This window comes from Podarcis melisellensis, assembly GCF_964234715.1.
Source record: "Podarcis melisellensis genome assembly, chromosome: 18".
In the NCBI taxonomy this organism is placed as follows: domain Eukaryota; kingdom Metazoa; phylum Chordata; class Lepidosauria; order Squamata; family Lacertidae; genus Podarcis; species Podarcis melisellensis.
In genome coordinates, this window is record NC_138536.1 from 10,749,401 (window position 1) to 10,776,948 (window position 27,548).

The window sequence follows — 27,548 nt, forward strand, 5'->3', positions numbered from 1 at the left end:
ACATCCCAGATGGTTATCCCCTCCCTATCTCTGTGCGAAAAGTTCAGATCTGAAGAGCGCCCTGCCCCATGCATTGGTCCTGACATCAATCGGGATGGGACAATTTTAGACACACCACCGTATTTTTTGCTCTATAAGACGCACCCAACCATAAGATGCACCTAGTTTTGAGAGGTGCTATGATGCTCATGTCCTTCTTGTGGGCTTCCCACAGGCATCAAGCTGGCCACAGTGCTGGCCACTGTCTCTGCGCAGCGCCTCTCCTGCGAAGTGGGAGGAGGAACAGAAGGGAGGAACAGAGAGGGAGAGCTGTGCAGCGCCCCTTCAGCGAAGTGGGAGGAGCAGAACGGGCTCCGTTCCTCCTCCCGCTTCACAGGAGAGGCGCTTCGCTGAAGGGGCACTGCGCAGCTCTCCCTCTCTGCGCAGCACCATTCGCTCCATAAGACCCACTCACATTTCCCCTTACTTTTTAGGAGGAAAAAAGTACGTCATATGGAGCGAAAAATACAGTAAATCTGTCTGGGTCAGGTTTAGCGTCTTTCACTGTACAGTCCCATGGCGGCTTGCAACAGTGAAGCATACGTTTACCCAACAAAGGGATAGTTACCACCGCGAAGCAATAAAGATGTAATCCTGAGTCCCTCCAGGCAAGCCCCCCAAGGGTGTGCTCAAGACCATCAGCCCAGAAAAGGGGAGACTGTAACACAGTGGGCTGGGTGGTCTCTGTAGCAGCTGCAGCAACAGGGCCATGGCTTCCTGAGTTGGCATGGAAAGGGGCATGAGGAGAAGACAGGCCGTTCGTTTTTTGTTTTCCTGAACTTCCTCCCTGCTCCCAAACTGATGCTCCCTGTTTTATGTCGCCGGGATGATGCTGGGTGGGGGTCTAACCATGTTCTGTCCCCCCACCAACCTAGCTGGGTGTTAAGGCACTGACGTACAACGACCTTATCCAAGCCCAGAAGGAGATCTCTGCTCACAACCAGCAGCTGAAGGAGCAGACCAAACAGCTGGAGAAAGACAATGGCGAGCTCAGGAACCAGAGTTTGCAGCTGGTGCGTCCTCCCCAACGGGAGTCCCAGCGTCTTGGGGCTGGGGGCTGGGGTGGCTCACGTCCAAACTCACCCTCCTTGTCTGTTCTCCCCCATATCCTAGCTGAAGGCCAGGTGCGAAGAGCTGAAGCTGGACTGGTCGACGCTGTCGCTGGAGAATCTGCTCAAGGAAAAGCAAGCGCTGAAAAACCAGATCTCTGAGAAACAGAAGCATTGCTTGGAGCTGCAGGTAGGGTTTTGTGGAATCGTAGGACCAGAGTGTTGGAAGACGCCCCAACCAATTTGTGCATTGCACATAAACTTCCCAATTTCCACCCTCCCCATTGTTTTCTTTTTAAAGATCAGCATCGTGGAACTCGAGAAGAGTCAGCGGCAGCAGGAGCTGATGCAGCTGAAGTCATACATGCTTCCCGACGACTCGCTCGCCCACCCACGCCACAAGCGCCACCCGAGCCGAGAGGCGGAGCCCGATCACAGCACCTTTCACCCTGAGCTGGAGTGCTCCAAGTTCCCCGCGGGCCCCCACCTGAACGGCATGAGCCCCGAGCTGTCCATGAACGGCCACGCCACGCCCTACGAGATCCACGCCGCTCTTGGCCGCCCGGCCTCCTCGTCGTCCTCCTCCTCCTCCTCCAAGCAGGGCACCCCCCAGTACCCGGCTTCCCACCTGGACCAAGACATAGTCCCCTGCACACCCAGCCACAGCGGCAGGCAGAAGCCGGACAAGGCCTCTAGCTTGTCCTTGCCGGATTACACCCGCTTCTCTCCGGCCAAGATCGCCCTCCGCAGGCATCTGAACCAGGACCACGTGGGCAGCGGGAAAGCAGCGCCCGTTGAGAACCACCCGAGGTGAGAGAGGGGTCGGCAGCAGAGGGGCTGGGGGGAAGCGAGGGGTCCTTTGGGGGCAGCTCCCTCCTCCCGCTTGCTCCATGCAGACTGCACTTTGCCAAGCACCATGGACAGAAGGAGGTGCTTTCTCTCACTTGCCAGTTCATAGAATCATAGAACTGTAGAGCTGGGAGGGACCCCAAGGGTCATCTAGGCCAGTGTTTCCCAACCTTTTTTGGGCAAAGGCACACTTGTTTCATGAAAAAAATCTCGAGGCACACCACCATTAGAAAATGTTTAAAAAATTAACTCTGTGCCTATATTGACTATATATAAAGTAACTCTCTTTAATAGGAATCAAATAAACACAAAGAAAGTATTTTATAATTACTTTATTATGAAATAGTAAGTAAACAGAAATATGAAAAATTATAAAATACTTTATTCATTTACCTTTGAGGTTTGTCTCATGAAAGTTGCCTGTTTCTCCGTGTTTTCACGCAGGCGAACAAAATAGTCCGTATTCTTGTTTTGAAGCGAAGGGTGTTTCGTTTGGAGATGGCGTTTAAGTTTGCTTGGGACCATAGCACTGTTAGCTAGCTTTTCACCACACACCACACACAGTGGAGTTGGTTGGTTTGCATCTCCGGTGAAAGTAAATCCAAATGAAATATAGCTTTCGCTATATTGCCTTGTGCTGGAGAATTTGCTTGAGCTAACCATCTTTGCTTTCTTTTCATGCCCACTCATACTTGGGCTCTCATCTGGCTCCAAATTTTGTTCAGAGTCCAGTTCTTTTCTTTTCAAAAACTTTTCCATCACTGCAGTATCCGGCCATCCAATTGCCACTGACAAACAGATACAGACCCCTTTTTTTTACAGCACAGCTCGCACAAATGTACACGGAACACCCTTTTCGAATTAAAACACACAGTCTCACGAGAGCAAGGAGCAGCGATTTTATATTTTACAAAAAGAAATCGCTAGTCCTCATGGTGACAGGGTGGAAAATATTTAAAAGCAGAACCACCTTGAGGAAGGTGGAGCCATATCACATCCGGGCAGGAGGCCTAAATTGGTGGAACGCTCAGGCCCCGCTTATTCAAAGAGGACACCAGGCAACGTCTCAGGGTATTAAGAACCCTGAGCTAGATTAATGTCCCCAAACGTCATGGTTTGTGCCAACCTACTGACACTCCACAAAGCTTCTTAACCATGTTTGTATGAAAAAAAAATGGGGTGCTGCGGCTCTCCCAACCCACTAACTACCAGCACGCTTCAACACAATGCCGCGCGCGGCAAGAGCCCAGGCTTTCTGATCCAAGCCGCTTTCCTTAGCGCTTCCGGGCAAAGCCGAGCACATGCTACGAAGCGCCCACACGTGTACGAAAAGTCCTGGCTCAGCCGCGAGTTGGCGCAGGCAGATGCCGTCCTGGAGGCAAAAGCCGTCACATGGGGATTTTCTTCCTCCCTCCTTTAAATTTGGAACGTACGGCGCGCGCTCCCTTCACGCCTAGGGGGATTCCCCCCTCCCCTTCCCGCTCTCTCTCTCTCCCTCCCTCCTTTGGCGTGCGCTCCCTTCACGCCTAGGGGGATTCCCCCCTCCCCTTCCCGCTCTCTCTCTCTCTCTCCCTCCCTCCTTTGGCGCGCGCTCCCTTCATGCCTAGGGGGATTCCCCCCTCCCCTTCCCGCTCTCTCTCTCTCCCTCCCTCCTTTTCTCCACCCACACGCCTCCCTTTACGGCTGCTCTGCGCGTGCGCGTTGCTGCGACGCTCTTCCAGTCTTTCCCTGCACCGTGGGAGGTAAGTGCTGGCTCCTGACGCGGGTGCGTGCGGCGCCCCCTCCCCCCCGACCGCCTTCCTCCCACGGCACACCAGGCAACGTCTCGTGGCACACTAGTGTGCCGCGGAACACTGGTTGGGAAACACTGATCTAGGCCCACCCCCTGCAATGCTAAAGCTTCCCTGGCAGATGGCCACCCGACCTCTGCTTGAAAGCCCCCAAGGAAGCAGAGTCGGCAGCCTCCCGAGGGAGACCGTTCCCCTGCTGAGAATGTCTCTTCCTGATGTTGAGTCGCAATCTCCTTCCTTGTAACCTGAAGCCATGGGTTCGAGTCCTACCCTCCAGAGAGGGAGGAAACAAGCTGGCCCCCTCTTGCGTGTTCCAGGTTCTGGCTGCCTTCTTCGACGCAACCAGGGCTTTGGAGGAAGGGTTTGTGTTTCCCCACCAGATACTGCTAAACACTGATATGCCACGGCTGGTGTGGAGCTTGCGTGCTCGAAACCCGGATGGCACTAGGCGCCAACATCCCTTCATCCCTGGCCATTGGCCATGCTGGCTGCTAGGAGTCCGGGAACATCTGGAGGGCTCCAGGTTTCCCCATATGTAATCTAGTACAGTGGTGCCTCGCAAGACGAAAATAATTCGTTCCGCGAGTCTCTTCGTCTAGCGGTTTTTTCGTCTTGCGAAGCACGGCCATTAGCGGTTTAGCGGATTAGCGCTATTAGCGGCTTAGAAAAAGGGGAAATCCCATAGGGAAATTTGTCTTGCGAAGCACCTCAAAAACGGAAAACTCTTTTGGTCTAGCGAGTTTTTCGTCTTGCGAGGCGTTCGTCTTGCGGACCACCACTGTAGTAGTAGTAAATAATAATGATAATGATAATAATTAATAACAATATTTGTACCCCACCCATCTGACCGGGTTGCCCCAGCCACTCGGAGGGGCTTCCAACACATATAAGAACATAATATATATATAACCCAGGCACCAAATGGCTACTTAAACCAAGGTTACAGTCACCAAAATGGAATGCCTATTTGCCATTTGGGGGCAAGGCGGCTCTAAAGTCTTATTTTCCAAATGATGAACTGACTGTGATGGATTCTCAGTTCAACATCTGGCTAGTTCAGAGGACAACCTTGAGCCAGGTTAAGAACTTTGAGAACTTAAAAGAAGAAAAGTCACTTGATCCAAAGACAGTCCGCCTATCTATTGGCCTATTCCGACCTCTTTTTCGTAATGGTGACTCAGACCGTTCATAACATAGGAATATCTTTCCCAAGCCTGAGCAGGGCAGGGGGGGAAGCGAAGACAAGCGACAACAGTTCGCTATAACGCTCTTCACTGCTCCTGCTCAGGCTGCACAGAGAAAGCATTTTGGTTCCAGAAATTCATTCCAGTTGTGCAGATAAAATATAACTGATGGAATTCTACAGGATGGGACCTTAGTGTGTGAAAACAGGTCCAGATTCAAGGATCCCCAGATGGTGGAGACGTCAGGCGCCATCCTGGCACCCAGGCATCTTCTCTTGGTAACAAGTGACCAATAAAGGTAAAGGTACCCCTGCCCGTACGGGCCAGTCTTGACAGACTCTGGGGTTGTGCGCCCATCTCACTTAAGAGGCCAGGGGCCAGCGCTGTCCGGAGACACTTCCGGGTCACGTGGCCAGTGTGACAAAGCTGCATCTGGCGAGCCAGAGCCGCACACGGAACGCCGTTTACCTTCCCGCTGGTAAGCGGTCCCTATTTATCTACTTGCACCCGGGGGTGCTTTCGAACTGCTAGGTTGGCAGGCGCTGGGACCAAGCAGCGGGAGCGCACCCCGCCGCGGGGATTCGAACCACCGACCTTTTGATCGGCAAGCCCTAGGCGCTGAGGCTTTTACCAATAGCCAGGTGCAAAAAGCGCCTGGCACCTGTTGAATTTTGAACACTGCTTGGGAAATGTCGTGATGAAAGGCAGGATGTCTCTCTTAACAAACGATGAATGCTTTCCATTGGCAATGGGGAAACCTTCAGAACTCTTGCATCCTGTTTATTTTATTTTAAGTTCTGGTGCTGACCTTTAAAGCCCTAAATGGCCTCGGTCCAGTATACCTGAAGGAGCGTCTCCACCCCCAGCATTCTGCCCGGACACTGAGGTCCAGCTCCGAGGGCCTTCTGGCAGTTCCCTCATTGCAAGAAGCCAAGTTACAGGGAACCAGGCAGAGGGCCTTCTCGGTGGTGGCACCTGCCCGTGGAACTCCCTTCCGCCAGATGTCAAAGAGAACAACAACTACCAGACTTTTAGAAGGCATCTGAAGGCAGCCCTGTTTAGGGAAGCTTTTAATGTGACATTTTAATGTATTTTTAATCTTTATTGTATTTTAATATTCTGTTGGAAGCCGTCCAGAGTGGCTGGGGAAACCCAGCCAAATGGGCGGGGTATAAATGATAAATAATTATTATTATTATTTCCTTTTGGCAGGACTGAGCACGTGAAAGAGAACGTCCTCACCTTTTCAAGCCCTGCGATGCCGAACGGCCTGAAGATGAGCCCTCAGGAACCCCAGCCCCCTTCTCCAGCAGCTTTGTCAGGAGCCAATGAGAAGGTAAGGAAGCCACAAGGGGGGCGGTCCCTGAACCTCCAGGCGCAGCTTGCATAAGGTTGACTTCCCGGGAGTATTAAACTGTGTGGTGTGTGGTTTTTTGGGGGGGAACTGAGCTGTACCAAATGTTAAGTGAACCTTAGTCAATGCTAAGTGAACTATGGGTTGTTTCCACCGGAATATATATAATTACTAATGTGAAGATCCAAATTTGGAGCAAGTACTCTTTGGTGAGAGATTATTTTGATTATTTATTGAATTTATATACCGTCCTATACCCGGAGGTCTCAGGGCAAAGAACCCCAGTAGAGATTAAAAGTCACAAAATATACAGAAGAGTGAAGGGTGGAAATATAAGCTTTAAAATATGCCCTTCTTCCAAAATTTCCCTCCTCCCCCAGCGTAGATGAAAAAGCCACAGGTTTGGTAAGTTAAAGATTGGTTTACTCACAAATGCTTCAAAGCTCCAGTTCATGCGCTTTTCCATACATTGGTCAGAAACATTGCACAGGTGTAGTAAAACTTAGCTTAGTTATAAAGCAGTCAAAGCTCCAAGATTATTGGTATAGGAACTCAAGAGTGGCTGGTGGGAGCCACGCGGTTGAGCTGGAGCAACCAGCTCAAGCTTCATCACATACTGAGCTTCTCAGGTAGACTGGAGGTGGGGAAAACAATAGGCTTGAATTACCTGTTTCCTCCCAAGGTAAAGGAAGTGACATAGCTAAGCCTGGCAGGATAGATTGCTTTTTAGTATTAACCCCTTCATGCATTCATTAGACTTAAGCATGTTGGTTACTTGTGGCTGGTTATCCCACATACCCAATGCCGAGTAAGTTGTGGGCTGTATCCAATGCTAAGTAAATTTCCCTTCAGTGCAGGGATTTCTGCCTGTGCGAAGGGACTCTTCCCCCACCCCCTGTGTGCCCTCTAATTCAGTTCTGGGGTTCCCCCCAACCCTTTAGAGCAGATTTGAAGTAACTCCACAGGATGGAATTGGGGGCGGGGGTCCCATTGCACAAGAGGAAATTTTTGTGCCAACGGGAGACATTGGTCGGTTATGCTCAGAGCATACTGATGGGGTTGTGTCCCGAGCCAAAGAGGACCCGAAAAACCCACACCGCATAATAAAAGTGCCCAGATTGAGAGTGCTGTATGTTAAAATACATTTTACACGACTCTGGAGGCTAGACTTGGGTCTGTTTGATGCAGCGTTTTCTCTCTTGCAGTGTCACAAGTACGTGTCTGTTCTGTTGTCTGGTCTCAGTGGGGTGTGGAATGCATCCCCCCCCCCCCAGAACTGTCCCTTTCTTAAATGTGTCAGAAGCGCCAAGCTGCAATCAGCCCTGGCTTCCAAAGTCCGGCCTCAAACATTTGTGAACGGGGGAACCAAAACGACATTGCTGGCGCTCGTCTGTTTATCTTAGCAAAAACAGACACAGGTGTAATATTCCCCGTCTCCAAGGCCACTGTGGTTAAATGGACCCCTGTTTGTATTCTGACCGAAATGGCAAAGTGTGTGTGTGTGTGTGTTGGCTGGCTGATGCAGTTGATGTCTTGTCCGTGTCTTTTGAAGAATATTTGTTGGGGTGGGGAATTGCTTGCAAGCGCTCCAGTGCTCTCCTTCCGCTAAGCGTCCTTTTGAGAGCTTCTCGGCTCGGAAGGCGAAAGGGGGGGCGCTGCATTATTTTGGCCTTCTCTGCTTTTTTGTGTGTCTGCAGGCTTTGCGAGAGAGGACCTTCGCGAGTAACGGGGAGACCATCACCAGCCTTCCCATCAGCATCCCCTTGAGCACAGTGCAGCCCAATAAACTCCCTGTTAGTATCCCCCTGGCCAGCGTAGTCCTACCTAGCCGTATTGAGAAGGTGGTGAGTAAGGGTGCTTTCCCCTCCTCCTCCTCTTCCTCTTTCTCCTCCTCCTCCTCCTCCTCCTCACCCCTTGCTATAAAAAAGCAAATCTGATGAGCTCCCAACAGCATCTTTTAAGTTGCAAAGCCTACGGATAGCTCCAGCTCTTAGCTGCTTTCGTTCTCTCTTCCCGCCCTACCCCTCCGGCATCTGAAAATCAGGAATCCGATGCAGCCGATTGATTGTTATGCGGTCGCAGACCCGTCGAAAACGGAATAGGAACGCTGAGGATCGTAACGTGCACTGCTTAGAAATAACAGCATGGTGAAATGCAGGCGTGCTGATGGTACAATAGGTGAAAGCGTGGGATACAACTTGGATTTGGGATTATCCTCTTAGAATCATAGAATTGCAGAGTTGGAAGGGGCCCTGAAGATCATCCAGTCCAACCCCCTGCAGTGCAGGAATATGAAGGTGCCCCATACAGGGATTGAACCTGCAACCTTGGCGTTATCAGCACCATGGTCTAACCAACTGAGCTATCCAGATGCTACAAAGCCTTTGAACACAGGAGAGGATCTTGGCTGCTAACTCGCTTATAGACTTGCTTGTCGATATTTATATCTATATATATTTTCCAGATGCTTTTCCTTCGACCTTTCCTCCTAAAGGAGCAAAGTAGCCTAGGATGCTCCTCTCTGTGCAGGTTGCACTCAAAGAAGTCATGACCCAAAGTTTTGACTCCTTGAGAACTCCCTCCCAGTGTTGCAGAAGGGAGACCAATTCATCAGATGCGTGGCACAGATTCCTGAGAAATTTCCTTCCCTTTTCTTACCCCAACCCCCTTCTTAAAAAACAAAAAATGCCACTCTGTTAGTCCTCATGGGTCCCAGAGAGCTGCCTCTGCGTTCTGCTACTTGGCTTCATCTAGAACAGGGGTTCTCCAGCTGTTTTTTGGAATGCAATTCCCATCATCCCTGCCCATGGGTCCTGCTAGCTAGGTTTGATGGGAGTTGTAGTAGTCCAAAAACAGCTGGAGACCCAAGTTTGGGAGACTACAGTTCCCATCATCCCTGACCACTGGTCTTTCTTAGCTAGGGATGATGGGAGCTGTAGTCCAACAAGTTTGGGAAACCCTGGTCTAGAAAGCAGAACGCAGGGCTTGGAAGTGGAAGGAGCATCTGTGTGCCTTCCCCAACATTGTTGGACTCGTAACTCTCCTCATCTTGTCGCTGACCATTGGTCATGCTGGCTGATGGGAGTTGTGGTCCCTTGGCAGCCAGTCTTCCCCACCCCGATCTAAGAAGCTGAGTTTTTTGCTCCCAGGACGAGATGCCTCTTCTAAATGGAGGTATTCCCTCCAATGGCAGTAGACTTTATTGTTTATAGCCAATGGCCATCACAATACAATATAAGCACAGATAACACAACTACAGAACGGAAAACATTACATGCACCAGACCAGGACAAATCGACAATGTCCAGAATTTTAACAGCTTTCCTTCTGGTCAGCATCCCTGGGGTTGGCACTTGCGCTATCCAGAAAGGTTGCCCTTAATTTGGTGCGAATGATGCCACCCTATAACGGATGCGCTTATCAAAATGCGCCAACAGCCATTTAATTTTCAAGTCGTCCGGTTGACCTTCTAAGGCAATCTGAGAAGGGAAGATAAATTTAGCTCTGGGTGAATCATACAATGGACAATATAGAATATAACGTGCAAAATCCTCAACAGGCCCTGATCCACATGTACAGAGGCTGTCCGTCTCCCAGCCAGATATTCAGTAGGCATCGTTTGAAATCTGAGCTGAGTGAAAGCATGGATGCATAATACATGGAGCAATTTGCCCCCCCCCCCCTCCCGCTGCCGCTGAATGGAGTTGTGCATCCAACAACCTCCGGAGGGCTCCAGGTTCACCGCCGTAGTTTGTACAGTGAAAAGTACCACGTTAAATTATGGTCGCCCCCGTGGGTGGCTGGGTTGATAACAGCTCAGTCGGCGGAAGGTGACGGGTTCAATGGCCGCAGTCTCCAAGGCTTCAGTTGGCAGGAGGTGAGCAGTGGGATCACTGCAATCTCCCACTGCAATTGTTTCTTTTTAAAAAAATTGAAATGCAGACCCTTCCTATGCTTGGGATACGTGGGGTGCTGCTGCCAGTCAGAGCAGGAGCCACTGAGCTGAACTGGCCCATCCCTTGGGGTGAAAGCAGCTCCTTCATTTGGTGTTGATCAGCAGCGTCTCTCCTAACCCCTTTGGACGAGAATCCACGCGTGGGGGGGGCTGGACTAGATGTCCCTTGGGGGTCCCTTCCAACTCTATGGTTCTGTGACTAACGCTCTTTGCGGTCGCTTGCTTGCCTGCCCAGCGGTCCAGCCACTTTTAACAGGAGCAGCAGTCTAAAGTCTGTTTCCTCCACAAAAGCTCAACCAACCCTTCTCTCTCTTTTTTCCCCTCTCTCTCTCTCTTTCCCGTTTCCCCCCTTGTCCCTCCAGAGAAGCACCCCCAGCCCCGTCCACCAGATCCGAGACTCCTTTTCGACACTTGAAAAACAATATGGTGCTAGTTCTCATAACGGCATTAGCAGTGCCGCCAGTGGAAAGATGCCACCTTTGGCTACCTCAGGTGAGTTTTTCCCCATCTCCCTTCTCAACCCCACCTTCCCCAATGGGGTGGATTTTAGCCCTTCCAGGTGCCTAGGGATGTTAAAGCAGCTGTTTTGGTGCCTGCTGAAAATATTCCTGTTTAGACAAGCCTAGCCAGATTCTTAGAAATATGGAGTAATTTTAATCTCTCTTAGTATTTTTCTCTAAAAAATTTTTTGGTTTATTTATTTAGTTTCAAATATTTGCATACTTTACCATCAACAATAAGTTTCGTTTATCCATTGGCTCCCGATCACCCCTCCTCAATGTTCTGTGTTAATCCTTTGATGCTGCATATTTTACCTCCATATATATCTGCATCCTAAATTATTAGCCTTAACATCTTTCTGTCGTTGCTCATATTTCAAATCCTGATTGCGTTTTCATGCAATCGCAATACTTCTTCAGATATTCTACCAAAAGTTTTCCAGTCCTCAAGGAACGATTCCTCGTTTTGATCTTTAAATTTTTGTTATTAGCTTTGCCATCATTTTAATAAGCCATTCTTCCTTCTTTGAGACCTCATCCTCTTTCCATTTTTGAACATAAAACATTCTTCTTCCTGTCGTTGCATACGTAAAGAAATTAACCAACTTTTGTCTGCGCTTCAAATTTTTTATTTGTAAATTTAAAAAACACACCCCACAAAAACAAATGAATATAACATTTTCCAGTTAGCAGTCAATTAACACTGGACTTCCCCTTTATCCCTCCATGGTTTCCCCAAATTTTCAAATATCGCTGCATATTACAGTTATTCTGCACCTTATCTTCACCAGAATTTTCTTGAATACGATCTTAACAGCTGTTCTTATTCAGGACCCACTTGCGTTTCAACATGTTTACAGTAGTTTTTCTTTTTAATGATCTACGAACTTCTTAAAGTGTGTCTCACCCTGCTATTTAATTTTACCTGCTAAACTTGCCAATTCAGCATTGTCCAATTCAATTGCAGCTGCCAAGATATTAAACCAGCTTTTTTGGTATATATCTGTTTGAACCTCGCAGGTTTTTCTTACATGTCTGGCTCCATGGCGATCAACGGGGCGTTCCCAAGCAGCCCCGCCCCGCTGAACCCCACCATCGACCACGCGGCCCTGGAGGACGCCTCCAGCTCGGGGAGCCTGTTCAACTCCATGGCGGGGTCCCGGAGCTCCACCCCACAGCAGCCCTCCTTCCTGGCCATGCCCTCCCGGGCCTCGGCCCAGAGCTCCCCCGCCCACCAGCACTCGGCCAGCCCCAGGCTCAATGGCGCCCCCCAGGGCCTGGCTGGCGTCCTGCAGTACGTGGACTCCCAGAAGGGACTGGCCGAGGGCGGTGGCCCCAGAGGCGACCCGCAAGGGATGGAGCCAGCCTTCTCCGACCCCGAGAGCGAGGGGAAGAGGAGGTTCATCTTCACCATTTCACCCGCCACCGGAACGGTCAAGCACTGCCCACCCAGCAAGCACAGCGCCCTCACGGCGAGCATCCGGGCAGAGTGCGGCCAGGACGGGAAGAAGCGCGGACGGAGGAAGCGCTCCTCCACGGGGGCACCGGGCACCAACTCCGGTGTGTCTCCCAAGCGCAAGCCGCTGCCTGCGGTGGCTGGGCTCTTCGCTCAGCCTTCGGGGTCTCCCCTCAATATCAACTCCATGGTGAGAACCAAGGTGGTTTGTTTGTTTGTTTGTTTGCTTGCTTGCTTGCTTGCTTGCTTGTTTGCTTGTTTGCTTGCTTGCATGTGTGCGTGCTTGCTTGCTTGCTTGTTTGCTTGTTTGCTTGCTTGCTTTCTTGTTTGCTTGCTTGTTTGCTTGCTTGTTTGTTTGTTTGTTTGTTTGTTTGTTAGCTTGTTTGTTTGTTTGCTTGCTTGCTTGCTTTGGGTGGTTTCAGATGGGGTGGTTTATGCAGCCACTAGCCTATGCAAGCCAGAGTCGCCTCCAGGTGATCAGGCAGGGAGAGAGCGAGAGCGCTCTGCGGATTGGTGAGATCACCTCACCTGACAGGTGCCCACCTGATCGCTTCAGTCGGTGGAATTGGCCCTTCTGCGGGCGCCACATAATGCCTCTTCCACATCTGTAAGAACTCAATTGGTTAGCTCTTTCACTTTGTAACTCCCTGCTGATTGATATCAGGCAGCACTGCCTTCAGTTTGCTCGCTTTGGTGCCTGCTAAAAACATTCCTGTTTAGGCAAATATACCCAGATGCTTAGAAAGGTGAGGTCATTTTAATCTCTTTTAGCAACTCAACTTCGCATGTTTTAAAGTCGGGCTGCGATTTCCCCCCTTGATTTTTACTGTTCTGTCTTTAGCAAACCGCTTTGAGGTGTTTCTTTTTCTTTTTTTCGAATAAGGAGTGCGTAGATTTTGCAAAATCGGTAATAAATAAATTGTGCAATCCCCTTTCAGTGCGGACCTTTGCGGTTGGCATTCGTATCTGCAAAAGCCCCATAAATATCAACCTGTAGCCCCTCATAGCTAGTGCAGTTAGGATGCTCTATGGGTCTTTGAACCTATAATCTTCTCCTTTGCCACAGTCACCTTTGAAGTAAAGCATTTGTCTTCCTCCCCTAGAACAGAGAAGCTGGACAAGCTTTTCTTCAGCTTTCCCTCTCCCTTCCCTGCCCGTTTCTCTTTTTGCTATGCTTAGATAGATAGATAGATAGATAGATAGAATAGACAGACAAAAAAATAACACAAAACCAAAGCTACAAGATAGGAATCATGCAGAAGCTGCAGTTTCTTTTAATATATGTCTATTAGTTTTTAAGAACATGGTATTTGTTTTCCAAACAAACAGGGAGCAGGAACTCTAGAAAAAAACGAAAGCAACAAAACAGATCACGAATGCTAGATTTTGTGATTTGGTGGAGTGAAAGTGAGTTTTGTATTTCTGGATCTGATACAGATTTTTGCTGTGTCCCTTAAATGTAAAGCTCTAAGGCCCAGGGGGTGATCACCTGTTAACCAGTTGCAAAAAGGTGCTCTGGGGGTCCTTTTTGGCTGCAGTTTGGGGTAGATAAACACTATAAATAGCAAGAAAATAAGAGCGCAAAACCCCCACGAAACACGCCATAACGTTAGCAGCGCTTCTCCAATCCTTAAATGCTTCTCCTTCTTCTTCTCCTTCTTCTGTCTTTCTTCCTCAGGTCAGTAACATTAACCAGCCTTTAGAAATAACAGCCATTTCTTCCCCTGAAAACTCCCTGAAGAACTCTCCTGTTCCCTACCAGGACAGCGACCAGCCCCCTGTGTTGAAAAAGGAGAAGCCCCTGACCCAGAGCAATGGCATCCATTACTCGCCGCTGACTTCTGATGAGGAGCAGGGCTCAGAGGACGACCAAAACAGCACCAGGTGAGTGTGGACCTCGCCTTGTAGGTGGGAACACCCCTGCGGGGGCCCTAGTCTCGCGTCGGAAAGACCTCACTGCCATAGGAAACTGCCTTCAAACAAGTGAGGCTTAATGGCCTTCCTGGCTCAGTACTTTAATAATAAAAATAATTATTATTATTATCATCGTCAATTCTGCGCCCAGGGCAGCTGTCTACCAGCTCCATCTGGTACACAGGCTGAGACCCTCCCTGCCCGCAGACTGTCTCGCCAGAGTGGTGCATGCTCTGGTTATCTCCTGCTTGGACTACTGCAATGCACTCTATGTGGGGCTACCTTTGAAGGTGACCCGGAAACTACAACTAATCCAGAATATGGCAGCTAGACTGGTGACTGGGGGCGGCCGCCGAGACCATATAACACCGGTCTTAAAAGACCTACATTGGCTCCCAGTACTTTTCCGAGCACAAGTCAAAGTGTTGGTGCTGACCTTGAAAGCCCCAAACGGCCTCAAAGGCCCAGTATACCTGAAGGAGCGGCTCCACCCCCATTGTTCTGCCCAGACACTGAGGTCCAGCTCTGAGGGCCTTCTGGCCGTTCCCTCACTGTGAGAAGCAAAGCTACAGGGAACCAGGCAGGGGGCCTTCTCGGTGGTGGCACCCACCCTGTGAAACGCCCTCCCACCAGATGTCAAAGAGATAAACAACTACCTGACATTTAGAAGACATCTGAAGGCAGCCAGATGGGCGGGTACAAATAAATCATCATCATCATATACCCCACCCATCTGGCTGGATTTTCCCAAGCCTACACTGGCCAGCAGCTGCTCTCCAGGATTTTGGGAAGGGAGTCTGGAGGTGCCAGGGTTCAGATCCTACAACCGAGAAGCATTGGGTTCTCTCATTGTGTCCTCTCTGTTCTGTGTTCCAAAGCTACCAAGTGACTCTCTGATCCCCCTTGTTGGTGGCTTTTTCCTTCCCCCGTTTGGTCCTCAAGGCTTACATGGCAGGCGGGGATTTTTAACAGCCTAAATGAAAGGCTGTCGACCTCTGGCGATCTGCCAGCTCTGTTCAGGTGGTCCGCAGCATGTCCCCGTTAAAAATGCATCTTGATTTTTCAATTGTACTTTAATTGCTGCTTTTGTTTAACAACAACAACATTTATACCCACCTATCTGGCCTGGGTTTCCCCAGCCACTCTGGGTGGTTTCCAACACATATAAAAACATTATACAATGTCAAACATTAAAAATTTCCCAGTATTGCAATTTATAACAATAAAGACTTGTACACTTCAGGAACTCAATACCTTAAGCTTCTCCCCGTATGAACTGATCCAGGCCCTGTGCGTCCCCTCCCGGAGAGGGTTGGAAGGTGGCAACAAGAGAACAGGCCTTTTCTGGCTCCCTAATTGTGGGATGCTCTCCCCAGAGAGATTTGCCTGTTGCCATCACTACATGCCTTTAGGTGCCAGGCAGAAACATTCCTCTTTACCCAGGCCTATGGCTATTAAATAATCTGTGGCCTATGAAAGTGTGGGGGAGAGGACTGTAATTATAATGACTATTTTACTTTTAGGCCTTTTGTCAGTATAGTATGCTTTCTGTTACGTTTTTACCATTGATAAATGTTATTTATCACATTTACCACATTCTATAATGTGTTTTTAATGTTGTACAGCACCCTGGGATCTTTTGATAAAGGGTGGTGTATAAATTGAATAAATAATAATTAAAATTATAATTAAATAATGATGATTATGGTAGTGGTGATAAATTGTTACCCAACTCTTCACACTAAAGTTCCAGGGAGGGTTACAAAAATCAAAACACGTTAAAATTGATCTTGAACAACTTAATGATCCCAGAAATGATGCAGGTTCTAGAACAGGCAGAGGCAAACTCAGCCCTCCAGATGTTTTGGGACTACAATTCCCATCATCCTGACCACTGGTCCTGTTAGCTAGGGATGATGGGAGTTGTAGTCCCAAAACATCTGGAGGACTGAGTTTGCCTATGCCTGTTCTAGAAATACGGAGCTCAGGTGTTAAATGCCGGGGTGCAGTGGTGCATTCTCAGCATTTGTCCAAAGCTGTATAGCAAAAGTGCCAGACGGGCCTCTGAAAATACAATAAAAAAACATCTATCAGAGGGTATTTTAATTGCCAGGACAGGCAGAAGAATCATGTAAGCCCGGGTTTCCCTAACCACTAGGGATGACGGGAGTTGTAGCCCAAAAACAGTTGGAGACCCAAGTTTGGGAAACACTAATGTAAGCGGTCTACTAAAAGCGCAAGCAGTTTTCTCGTGACCCATGGGGTGGGGAGATTTTTGGGAACCCCTGGCTTAAGGTAAACAGCTTTTCTTTTCTTCTCCCTCCCTTCCTAGAATTGAGAGAAAAATCGCGACGATATCACTGGAAAGCAAATCTCCGCAGAAGTCGATGGAGAACAGTAAGTGTGGAGGCCGCTGGTGTGGGTCAGGGGGGAAAGCTGCTTGGGACTGCCTGCTTAGGGTGGTGGTGGGTGTTCGTAACAGGTACATATAAAATAAGTGCAGCTCCATACGGATTAGGTAACTGAGCAAAAAAGCTGTCTTCACCTACAGGAAGAATATTAGCTATGTTTGATTGTCAAATGCCGTTCTAGATCCGCCAGGCTGGTCTTGAAAATGATGCTCCTTCTGTATATAATGAAGGAATGTCAAGGCATATCGAAAGTGTTGGGACGTTCTGCTTCCAGGGAGCCAGTGTGGTGTAGTGGTTAAGAACGGTAGTCTCGTAATCTGGTGAACCGGGTTCGATTCCCTGCTCCTCCAGCTGCAGCTGCTGGGTGACCTTGGGCCAGTCACACTTCTTTGAAGTCTCTCAGCCCCACTCACCTCACAGAGTGTTTGTTGTGGGGGAGGAATGGAAAGGAGATTGTTAGCCACTTTGAGACTCCTTAGGGTAGTGATAAAGCGGGATATCAAATCCAAACTCTTCTTCTTCTTCCTTGGTTGCTATTTGGTGCTGACGGTGCTCTCCTTTGCTCCCCATCCGTCTCTGTCTCTTCTCCTATTGCCTCTCTCACTCCTGCTCCACTTGTCTGTCTGCGTCTCTTTGCCCCTTCCTCGCCCCATCCGCTTCTCCCTCTCTCGCCTTCTCCGTGTGTGTGTCTCTCTCTCACACACATTCCTCCCCAAATCCCCAAATCCCAGGCATGAGCTTAGCCGGGAGGAAGCAGGCCAGCGAAAACATGAACAGCAGCAAGTGGAAGTCGACCTTCTCTCCCATTTCCGACATCAACCTGACCAAAGCAGTGGACAGTCCTCTGCAGGCCCCGTCGCTGAGCCAGAACTCCCTTTTCGCCTTCCGACCGCCCTCCGAGGACGGCTCAGGGGGCGACAGCAAGGTCTCGGCCCACCCAAGGAAGCACGGGGCCTCGGCCACCCTTGACGGGCTCGGCCAGACCATGAATGGATTTGCTTACAACAGCGGGCTGCCGGCCGACCTCGGTTTACATAGCTTTATTGACGGTGCTCCTCTCCCGCACAAGGCCGCGGCGGACGTGGCCGCGGCGCTGGCGGGCAGCTCGCCCCTGAGCTTCCTGGCGCAGCGCAGCAAGGAGGGCGGTGGGGTCTCCGAGACGAACCCCTTCCTGAGCAAAAGGCAACTGGAGAGCCTGGGAGCTCTTGCAAAAGGGGAAGACTCCAACTGGCCCAGCGGCCTCAAGGGCAAAGACCCCGGCGAGCTGAGCGCCCGCCTGGGAGCCACTTTGGACAAGTCCTCGGTGCTACACGGCAGCAAGGCCGGGAAGGGCAGGGAAAGGGAGGCTGTCGAGCTGAAGAACGGCCACAACCTCTTCATCGCTGCCGCCACCGCCACCCCTCCAGGCAGCCTGCTCAACGGCAAAGGCCTGTCTGTGGCCCCCACGGGCAGCTCTCCTTCCTCTGTGCCCTCCTCCTCCTCCTCCTCCATGGTGGCTCACCCGTTCTTGAACTCGCTAACCACTGGCTCGCAGTTCCCCCTGGGCCCTATGGTGACGAACTCTTCGGTACTGCAGTCCCTGTTCAGCTCCATGCCAGCCGCCAGTCTGGTTCACGTCTCGTCGGCTGCCACCCGACTGACCAACTCTCACACGATGGGCAGCTTCTCCCCCGGGGTGACAGGTGGAACAGTTGGAGGTAAGGCGGAGCTTCGGGGTTCTTCCTTCCCTGGGGGCACAGCTGAGAAGGGGGGGCAGGGACAGCTTTTTTCGCACCCTCTCTGCAGCCCCACTCCACAGTTAGGTGGGTTTTATTTCTTTATGCGTCTTTATTGAAGTTATATACTGCCCTTCATCAGGACACCCCAGGGCAGTTCATAGAGTAAAACACAAGACAAAACACCAGTAAACAATTAAAGCAAAACAGCAAAACACTACTCCCCTTCTCACAGATACATTTCAAAGGCTGCAGGGTATTTATCAGCCCAAGGACTGGTTGAAGAGGAATGTTTTTGCCTGGTGCCTAAAAGTATACAATGAAGGCACCAGCCTCTCCCTGGGAAGAGCATTCCACAAGCGGGGAGCCACTGCAGAAAAGGCCCTCTTCTCCTGTTGCTAACCTCTAGACCTTTCATGGGACAGGCACCCAAAGAAGGATCTCAGGGTCCGGGCACGTCCATATGGAGAGAGGCGGTCCTTGAGGTATTGCGGTCCTGAGCCGTTTAAGGCTTCACAGGTCGAAACCAGGTTTTCAAGCGCTCTTTTCTGGGAGATCCCCCACTCCACGTGTGCTGAGCTGTGTTCCACAAAGAAGGGGGGGCGGGCTGGGGATACCTGGTGACCATCCTTGGCCTACCTGGTGCCTTCCCCAAATGTTGCCTGGTGTCTTCCCCCAGCCAGCAAGGGGAACCGAGGGGGAAACATGCCAGTTCCCCACAAACATGTGTGCCTGAAGGTCTCCTCCTCCTAAGAGCCTCTCTTTTTGGGAGACGTCGTGTTTCCGGGGCAGAGTGGCTGCAAGCAGCCTTGAGACTAGCTTGCTGTCGCCAAAAAGAGGGCCTTAGAAATGGGTGCGCTGTTGGGTCTCTGAGTTCAGCCAAAGTCCCTTCCCCCTGGCGCATGAAAGGAGACAGGTAAGTGAGCAAGCCTCTACCCCCCCCCCAATCAGCTTCTACACCATCGCTGCTCATCGCTTGCCGCTGCGGCTGTCCTTCATTTTCTCCATGCTGCGCATTTGTCTGTCAAGCTGCGGCTGCTGCGATCTTTTTTAAGTTTGCTTGCTTGCTTTAAAAAAAATAATTTGTTTTTTCCCCCGGTTGTGTTGCGTCATGTCGTTGTTGTTTTTGCTTCTCTCGCTGTCAGCCGCCTGCTGAGTTTGTTTCTTTCTCCTGTTTGCAGGTATTTTTAACCATGTGGTGCCTTCTGCCTCCTCCTCCTCCTCCTCTGCTCCCTCGCCTTCCCTTCCGTCTTTCTCCTCCTCTTCCTCCTCTCTCCACTTTGGCAGCAGCGCTGTCTCCAGCTGCGCCGCCGCTGTCCTGAGCCTGAACCCTCTGCAGGTGGCTCCCGCCTCCCCATCGTTCCACTCGCCCCCGGCCCCGTCCGGCGAGACGCAGCACCTCGCGCGAACCCCGGCGCACCCGTCCCGGCGCACCCCGCCTCCCAACGTCTCCTTGCCTCCGCCCCCTCCCCTCCTCGCCTCCAGCAGCGACCCCGTCCTCCTGCAGGCCTTCTCCTCCCTTCCGGGCTCCGAGGCTTTCTTGCCGACCCCGTCCTCCTCTTCCCCCGCTAACTCCGCTTTGTCTATTAAGCTAGCTTCTCTCCAGCACAAATCCTCCCGCCCTTTCTTCACTGTCCACCACCCGCCTCTGCCCCGCTTGGCGCTAGCCCAGGCCGCGCCCGGGATCCCGCAGCCCAGCGCCGCTGCCTCCGCCGCGCCCGCTATGTGGGTCACGCTCGGCCTGCAGTCTCCTTACGCTTCGCACCTCCCCGGGGTTAAGCCGCGGTAATGGGCTCGGCTTGACCCTTTAAGTGTTCGTGCTCCGTAAGGTAAGGCTGGCCGGGAGGGGCAGGTGGGGTGGGGCAGGCAGCTTCTTCGGAGGCATGGAGCCACATGTCTGCCCTTGCGGCCGTGTGTAAGCTTTGTCCTCTTGCAAGGTGGTTGTGGGGTGGGTGGCGGCTAATGGATTGAGGTTGAATCTGGGAGAAAGGGGTCGGGCAGCTGTGGGGGAATCCCTGGTCCTGAATGGGGTAACTGTGACCCTGACGGACCAGGTGCACAGCCTGGGGGTCATTTTGGACTCACTGCTGTCCATGGAGGCACAGGTCAATCTTGCGTCCAGGGTGGCTGTCTACCAGCTCCATCTGAGACCCTCCCTGTCTGCGCCCTGTCTTGCCAGAGTGGTGCATTCCCTGCTTGGACCACTGCCATGCACTCTCTGTGGGTCTACCTTTGAGGGTGACTCGGAAAATAAAGAATGTGGCAGCTAGACTGGTAACTGGTAACTGGTACCATATAACACCAGTCCTGCAAGACCTACATTGGCTCCCAGTACATTTCCTAGAACAATTCAAAGTGTTGGTGCTGACCTTGAAAGCCCTAAACGGCCTCAGCCCAGTATACCTGAAGGAGCGCCTCCACCTCCATCGTTCTGCCCGGACGCTTCTCTCCAGCGCCAAGGGCCTTCTGACGGTTCCCTCACTGCGAGAAGCAAAGCTACAGGGAACCAGGCAGGGGGCCTTCTTGGTAACATTTGGAAGACAGGCAGCCCTGTATCAGGAGGTTTATATATATATATTATTTTTATTCATATTCATTTTATTCTTTTACACGGGAAGACACCCGAGGACACCAAAACCTGCATTCCTGTACCCGTGAAAATCTACGAAAGCAAATATATATATATATATATATATATATACATACAGTGGTGCCTCGCCAGACGAAAAGAATTCGTTCCGTGAGGCTCTTCGTCTAGCGGTTTTTTCGTCTAGCGAAGCAAGCCCATTGACAGCTTAGCGGATTAGCGCTACAGCTGTCAAGCGGCTTCCAGCGATCAGCTGTTAAGCGGCTTATCAGCAGAACAGGTGATAAGCGGCTTAGCGGCTTAAGAAAAGGGCGGAAAAACCTCGCGGGGAGGGCGCAATATTTTTTTGTCTTGCGAAGCAACCCCATAGGGAAATTCGTTTTGCGAAGCGCCTCCAAAACGGAAAACCCTTTCGTCTAGCGGGTTTTCCGTCTTGCGAGGCGTTCGTCTTGCGGGGCACCACTGTATATTATTTTTAATATATTATTATTTTATTTATTTTATATATAATATATATTATTTTTATTCAATTTTTCCACTACAAAATTTATACAATTCATACATCTTTTTAATATCCGTTCTCTTTTTGTATCAGGAGGTTTTTAATGTTTGATTTACTGTGTTTTGATTTGAGGGAAGCTGCCCAGAGTGGCTGGGGTGACCTGATCAGATGGGCAGCATATAAATAATGTTGTTGTTGTTCCTCATGGCCCTTCTCACTACCTTCCTTGGGGGGGCGGTCGTCAGCAGTGCAGCTTCTGCCCGCGTATGCAGAATGGCGTCTCCGGACAGGGCTGGGAGAGGCTCCTATTCTGGAGGGCTGCAGCTGCCAGCCAGTGTAGACATTGCTGAGCTGCGGCCTCACTCATCATAAAGCAGTTTCCTGACTAAATTGTTATTACCAGGCTGATGGCATCATGCCTGGACCTGAAAAATTACCGTATTTTTTGCTCTATAAGACTCACTTTTTCCCCTCTAAAAAGGGGAAATGTGTGTGTGTCTTATGGAGCGAATGCAGGCTGCGCAGCTATGACAGAACCAGAACAGCAAGAGGGATTGCTGCTTTCGCTGCACAGCGATCCCTCTTGCTGTTCTGGCTTCTGAGATTCAGAATATTTTTTCCCTTGTTTTCCTCCTCCAAAAACTAGGTGCGTCTTCTAGTCTGGTGTGTCTTATAGAGCGAAAAATACGGTCATAGCTGGCGATGACTTGCAATAACTGGAACCCAAGTCTGGAGGGTCGAGGAAGAGAGAGGCCTTGTTTGCCCACAAAGAAATAAAACTCCTCCTTATCATCATTCTTGTATTCATATCCCACCTTTTCCTCCCAAGGGCTCAAGGTGTGGTGTACCTGGTTATTCCCAGGGCGTTTTCTTCAGCTGGAACTCGCCAGAGCTCTTGTCCCAGCACTTCTCCGGGGGGGGGGGGGGCGTCCTTGCCATTATAAGAGAACAAGGGAGGCATTCGTGGCACCTCTTTTTCTAGAAAAATAGCAGCAGCATCTCCCCGCGCAGCAGCAGCAACAACAGCCCTGCGAGGCTGAGAGAAGTCCGTGAGCTGCTCCCAAGGCTCACCCAGTGAACGCCGTGGTGGCCGAGAGGGGGATTCGAACTCTGGGCTCTCCCATGCCCAGTCTGACGCTCCAACCCAGTGTTTCCCAAACTGGGGTCTCCAGCTGTTTTGGGACTACAACTCCCATCATCCCTAGCTTGCAGGGCCAGTGGTCAGGGATGATGGGAATTGTAGTCAAAAACAGCCGGAGACCCAAGTTTGGGAAACAGCGCTATGCCACACTGGCTCTGTCTTGCAAGGTGAGAATTCTGAGGGCCAGGTAGTGGCTCTGGAGGGCCGTACTGGGTCAAACCTCCCCAGCCCTGCCCGCGCCATCCTTGATTTCCTGGTTTCGTGAACTGTCCATAACCCGCTGGCTTAAAGTGTGCTCCTCCTCCTCTCTCTCCCTCCCTCTCCTGTTCCCACAGGTAACTAAGGACCTTCTACCTCAACCCCCATGTGACCTATGCAAGGCCAGCCTGGACCAACGCCTCTCCACTTCCACCTGAAGGTGCTGTCCTCAACCGCTGTACAGAGGGGCTTCTGCTCCTCCACTCCCCCTCCTCCCCAACTCTCTATACTACTGGACACACGCAGGAAAACCAGACGAGGAAAGAGACAGGCAAAGAGAACGGAACCCTTGAGTCCTAAGCCTCAAAGCCGGAAGAAAATGCTACTGTGAAATCTTAAGTGTGTGTGTGTGTGTGTGTATATATATATATATATGTATATTATATTATATAATATATATGTATATGTATATCTCTCTCTTTCTAGATATATTCAAACTGCAGAAGGCGACAACGGCCTCCGATTTGTATTGTTGATATAGTTTAGATATTTATATATTTTTTAAAGTTTGAGAACACGTGTTTTCACAAAAGGCAACCCCCCCTCCCTCCGCTCTTGTGTGTGTGTGTTCGTTCCACGCAAAGTCTTGGGACTGGAAAAAAAACACACCGGGGAAGGGGGAGGGGGGGAGAAGAGGACTTTTAACAAACAAAATACTGCTAATAACAAAAGGACTGGCCAACACAAGCGGAGACACATCCAAAAGGTTCTCTTGGTGCTATCCATGCCCGACAGACGTGTGCCTCTCCGGGCCGCGCTCCCCCGTGGTGCTTTCGTTTTTGTGTTTTTTTGCGGGGCGCAGAGGCCTGGTTGTTTGCGTGTTTGGGGGGGGGTGACCAATACCAAGCCACGTTCCTATATAGAGCGAGTCTGACTCTTCTTAATTTATTCCACCCGCTCCCACCAGATGTCTGGTCCATGTCATCGTCCGTGTCTCTTCCGCTCTGTACTGATGCCAGGGAAATGAGGAATCTTGTCCTCCTCGGAGCTAGCCCCTTAAAAGCAACCTTAGTTGGCTGTTGGGCAGTAGCTGGCGTTGGGCAGGAGCCAGGGAGGAACGGAGCCAGTCGTTTTGCACGGGCGTCCAGCTATCTGCCTCCCCCCATGCTGTAGATCTGACCACCAATGTGATGTAATGCTTATTTGAAAGTGGGGGTGCTGCCATCGCACTCCCCTCCCGGCTTCCCAGCAGAATTCTGATATGGTGCTCGTGGGGGATAAAACATGGCCTCTCCCACCCCAGAAACAGACACCCCCAGGTGTGTTTACGAAGCATGGGGAAGGGGATTCCTCTGACTTAACTGTGAAACCCAAAAGGGTCGTGTTCGGAGTTCAAGGTGGGGTGGGGTGGGGACCCACTGGCTTCTGGGCTGGGTGGCGATGAAAGCAACCCCTCCCTTCCCGGCGGAATGGCTCCCGCCAGGCAGCCAAGCACTGGCAGGCATTTTCTCACGCCACGGGCAGCTTCACCCGTATTTTGGGACTCAGGCTTGGGCACCTTTCTTGCCCGGGTCCAGGCTTTGTAGTCTTCTAGGTTTCCTTTAAAACAAAAAAACCATTGCTTACAATTTTCTAATCATGGCATCTTGGGGGGCTCTGCCTTGCCCTCGGGGAGGAGCTCTCCCGGTTTGTCCTCCCCTTGGGTCCCCGGCTGTCTGGCTCGTTGCTTTGTTCCTTGGAAGAAGCAAGGGTGCTCTTCCCTTCCTGTTTGTGTCCGTCTCCCGCTCTCGGAATATCCCCCCAGGGATTATTTGTTTTGGGAGGCGATGGCCGCACAGAGGCATCCCACTGGTGTCGTCGGCCAGGCTGCTTGCACTGGAAAACTTGAGAAAGCAGGCCGCCAAGTCTTGCGCTGGGCCTGCTGCCAACGTTGTTTCTTGGGGTTCTGGCATCCTTTTCGTGTGTTGTCGGCGGCAAGATTTTTGATACTTGATCAAGACACGCAGCTTTGTACGTTCCGTCAAAGACATGTCCGCTCACGGCTTCTGTCCTTGTTGCTTCTCAGTGGGTCGTGTTTTAAAAATGTGATTTCACACCCCTGCATCAGAGATAAAACACACACACACACATGCATACTGCAATCAAACTTAACTTTTTTTGTATCTCGCCTGACAACACTGGTGCTTTGCTGATTTTTTTTATAACAATAAATTGTGACTTGGGTGATCAGTGCATAGGAATAATTCTTACGTTTGTTTTTTTAAAGGCACACAGCTTTCTGGGAATGGTGAGATTTGGGGGGGGGGGAGGATATGTCTGTTTAAAAACACATACACACTCGTATGCTTTCTGCTAATTTTTTTATCAGGTTGTGTCCATAGTGTAATTGGAAGCGGGAGACAAATAGCAGTTTTGTTTCCTCAGGTGTGCCTAAAATCAGGGAGGAAATGGCAAGGGCATGAGAAAAAGAAAGTCTGTGATGATCACAGCAGAGGGTATCATTTTTGCTCCCCTCAATACCACAGCAGTCCCTAAAGTCTCACGTTTGCCTTCCTTACTTCCAAGATCCACCTTGTGGCTTTTATAAGATAGTCTCTTGCTGCTGCTTTTCCCTGAATCTGTCTTGCTCTCTCTCTCTCTCCCCTCCACTAAGGTCTTGGAGCAAACAGCTGATTTCTCCTGAAGACTTTTCACCATTCTGCTTATTTTTCCTTGCCCCTGTCGGTCTGCTCAGCATCGGCAGAGAGCCGGAACTTCCCTGTTTCCAGGTTTCTTAAAACTCTCATTGCAAGCCGAATGAATTCCTTTTGGCTCTGGTTCCCCCGCCCCAGAAGGAACAGGGAGGATGCAGCTCATTACTCTGGCAACCCTTTTTTTCCTTCCGCTGCGCAGGACCAGCACGGAAATAACCCCCTAATGAATGTGGACTGGCTGCCAAAGCCCTTTATCTTGCTTGGATAAATCTCCGCTGCCTTCTGTCGCGTCCCTGGCCAGGTTTCCAGCAGCACTCTCTTTCTTGCCCTCCTTCCACACTTGGGTATCTTTCCCTTGCAGGCCCACGATGCCTGCAAATTTCCACTTTGGGGATACAGTTTGTGCTTTCTTTCCCTTTTCCTCCCTTGACTTTAGTCTTCACTTGCTTTTCTTTAAAAAATAAAATAAAAATCCCACTTGAAGGCCTGTTTCTTACAAGTCTTTTCCAGTCAGCTGCAAATCTTTTCCTAGGTCTGAAACTAAAACGGATTTCTGCTTGTTCACCTTCCGCCCTGTGTTAAATTCGTAGGGTGCAAATTTCTCATACCTGATGCAGGAACAATGACTTGCTGCGCTTGAGTTGAGCTCTCTCCAGCAACCGCTTTCTCTTCCCCCTCTTAAAAAAAATTCCTCCATCTCCCCTCAACCCATCTTCTCATCTTCAGTACTCTTGAGGTCTTGTGTTTCATGTATTAATCTTCTGTTTGGAATATAGTCTTTAAAATGCCGGATGGGCCCCTATCTATAGTGGTCTTGAGCCAAGCAGGCAATAGGGCAGTGGGCCCTTCTCCTCTGACCAGCCCAGGGTTTTGATTTTATAAAAGCACAGGAGAGCTGGCCAAAGATACAGAGACCAATCTGCCTGTTTTTAACTAACCAGGCGGTTCAGACTTGGGGCAGTAGGTCCTGGGTCCACATCCGAAACCTGCCTTACCCGACCCCTCGAGGACTCAGCTAGGTTTCTTGCTGGTGCTGATTTGTTTGCAAGAACTCCACGGCGAAACACAAATCCACTTGGGTGATCCATTCGGCTGCTGGGGCGGGACTCCCCGCCTCTGGAAAGATCACCCCCAAAGGACAGTTGTCATATTTGCCCCTGCTGCTTCTGGTACAGAGATGGAATCTCAGGGGCTCCCCGGTCAACAACCCCCCAGGGCCGTGCATTGAAATCGAAACCCACACCACTTTGTCTTGTGATGCCGTTCTTGGGAGAAGCTTGTTGTAGTGAGCTGTTGGGACTTCCCCTGCCTTGTTTTAATTTATTTATTTTTCTGAGTGGGATTTGCTGCTGCTGCTGCTTCCCTTCATTGGTGCTAGATGCTAAACAAAACCCTAAGGTGCTTGGCCGGGTTCTTTTTTACCGGGGCATTCCTTTCACCCAGCCGACCTGGCAACGACAGGCCACAAGGAAAAGAGGAAGGCTGGGTATTCTATTTTATTCTTTGCCAGTAAAACCTGCTTTAAGATGCTTTTACTTTGCCCGCAAGCACACAGAGATTATGTGTAAGGGGCGTAGAGGGAGCTCGTCTTCTAACTTTATTTTTCAGGAGGGCAGAGTGTTAGTTCAGCAGCAAACCTCTCTAAAGGCTTGACCCTGTTTCTGGTGCAGAATATGGTGCTATTTGGGTGTCTTTGTGTTTCCCTAAGCCATCAGGGCTCCACCTTATCTGAGGATATCCTAAACCAGCCTCTGCCACTTTGGGGCCCCTCCCTCGGCAGTCCAAAGCAATCTTGGAGGGGCCTCACAATGGCAAACGGACACTGCAGACCACAGGACGATGTCCTCATTTTCGCGGCTAATCTCTTCCATTCCATTTCCAAGCACAACCTTTCTCCTAAACCGCTGGGCATGAGAACTCATAGAGGTCTAGCATGCTTGGCTTTGAAATCTTTAGAGTGATGCCTGCGGCATGAGCTTGGACAGCACCCTTTTTTTTTTCCTTTGCGGGGAGCGCACACCCTCGCAGAAACAAACACACACCCTGTGCTTTTCTGCTTTTCTCTCTCTCCCCCCCCCCCCACAAACCCCTTCTTTGCAACTTGGATAAAGTGGCGAAGAAACTTTGGGATTTGTTGCAAATGACGGTGTGTCCTCGCAAATTGGGTTTGGTTTGAGATGGTGTGCGTACTCTTTGTGAAAGCGTGTGGGT

At 50.5% G+C, this 27,548-nt stretch overlaps 1 protein-coding gene across 5 annotated transcripts in view; it reads left to right on the forward strand.

The window, feature by feature from the left end:
* DOT1L (DOT1 like histone lysine methyltransferase) overlaps window positions 1-24,398 on the forward strand; it is a 73,266-nt gene extending 48,868 nt beyond the window's left edge. Inside the window, exons 18-29 of one of the 5 annotated variants that reach the window (XM_081895359.1) lie at window positions 915-1,052; window positions 1,153-1,278; window positions 1,390-1,898; window positions 6,124-6,247; window positions 7,963-8,109; window positions 10,583-10,712; window positions 11,741-12,366; window positions 13,855-14,060; window positions 16,423-16,487; window positions 17,233-18,198; window positions 19,398-20,045; window positions 22,782-24,398. In XM_081895359.1, the coding sequence (XP_081751485.1) occupies window positions 915-1,052; window positions 1,153-1,278; window positions 1,390-1,898; window positions 6,124-6,247; window positions 7,963-8,109; window positions 10,583-10,712; window positions 11,741-12,366; window positions 13,855-14,060; window positions 16,423-16,487; window positions 17,233-18,198; window positions 19,398-20,005 (3,645 nt within the window). In that variant the 3' untranslated portion in view covers window positions 20,006-20,045; window positions 22,782-24,398. The remainder of the gene's footprint in view (window positions 1-914; window positions 1,053-1,152; window positions 1,279-1,389; window positions 1,899-6,123; window positions 6,248-7,962; window positions 8,110-10,582; window positions 10,713-11,740; window positions 12,367-13,854; window positions 14,061-16,422; window positions 16,488-17,232; window positions 18,199-19,397; window positions 20,046-22,781) is intronic. The other 4 variants (XM_081895360.1, XM_081895361.1, XM_081895362.1 and 1 more) reach the window with 4 other exon arrangements.
* Window positions 24,399-27,548: the final 3,150 nt, after the last annotated feature.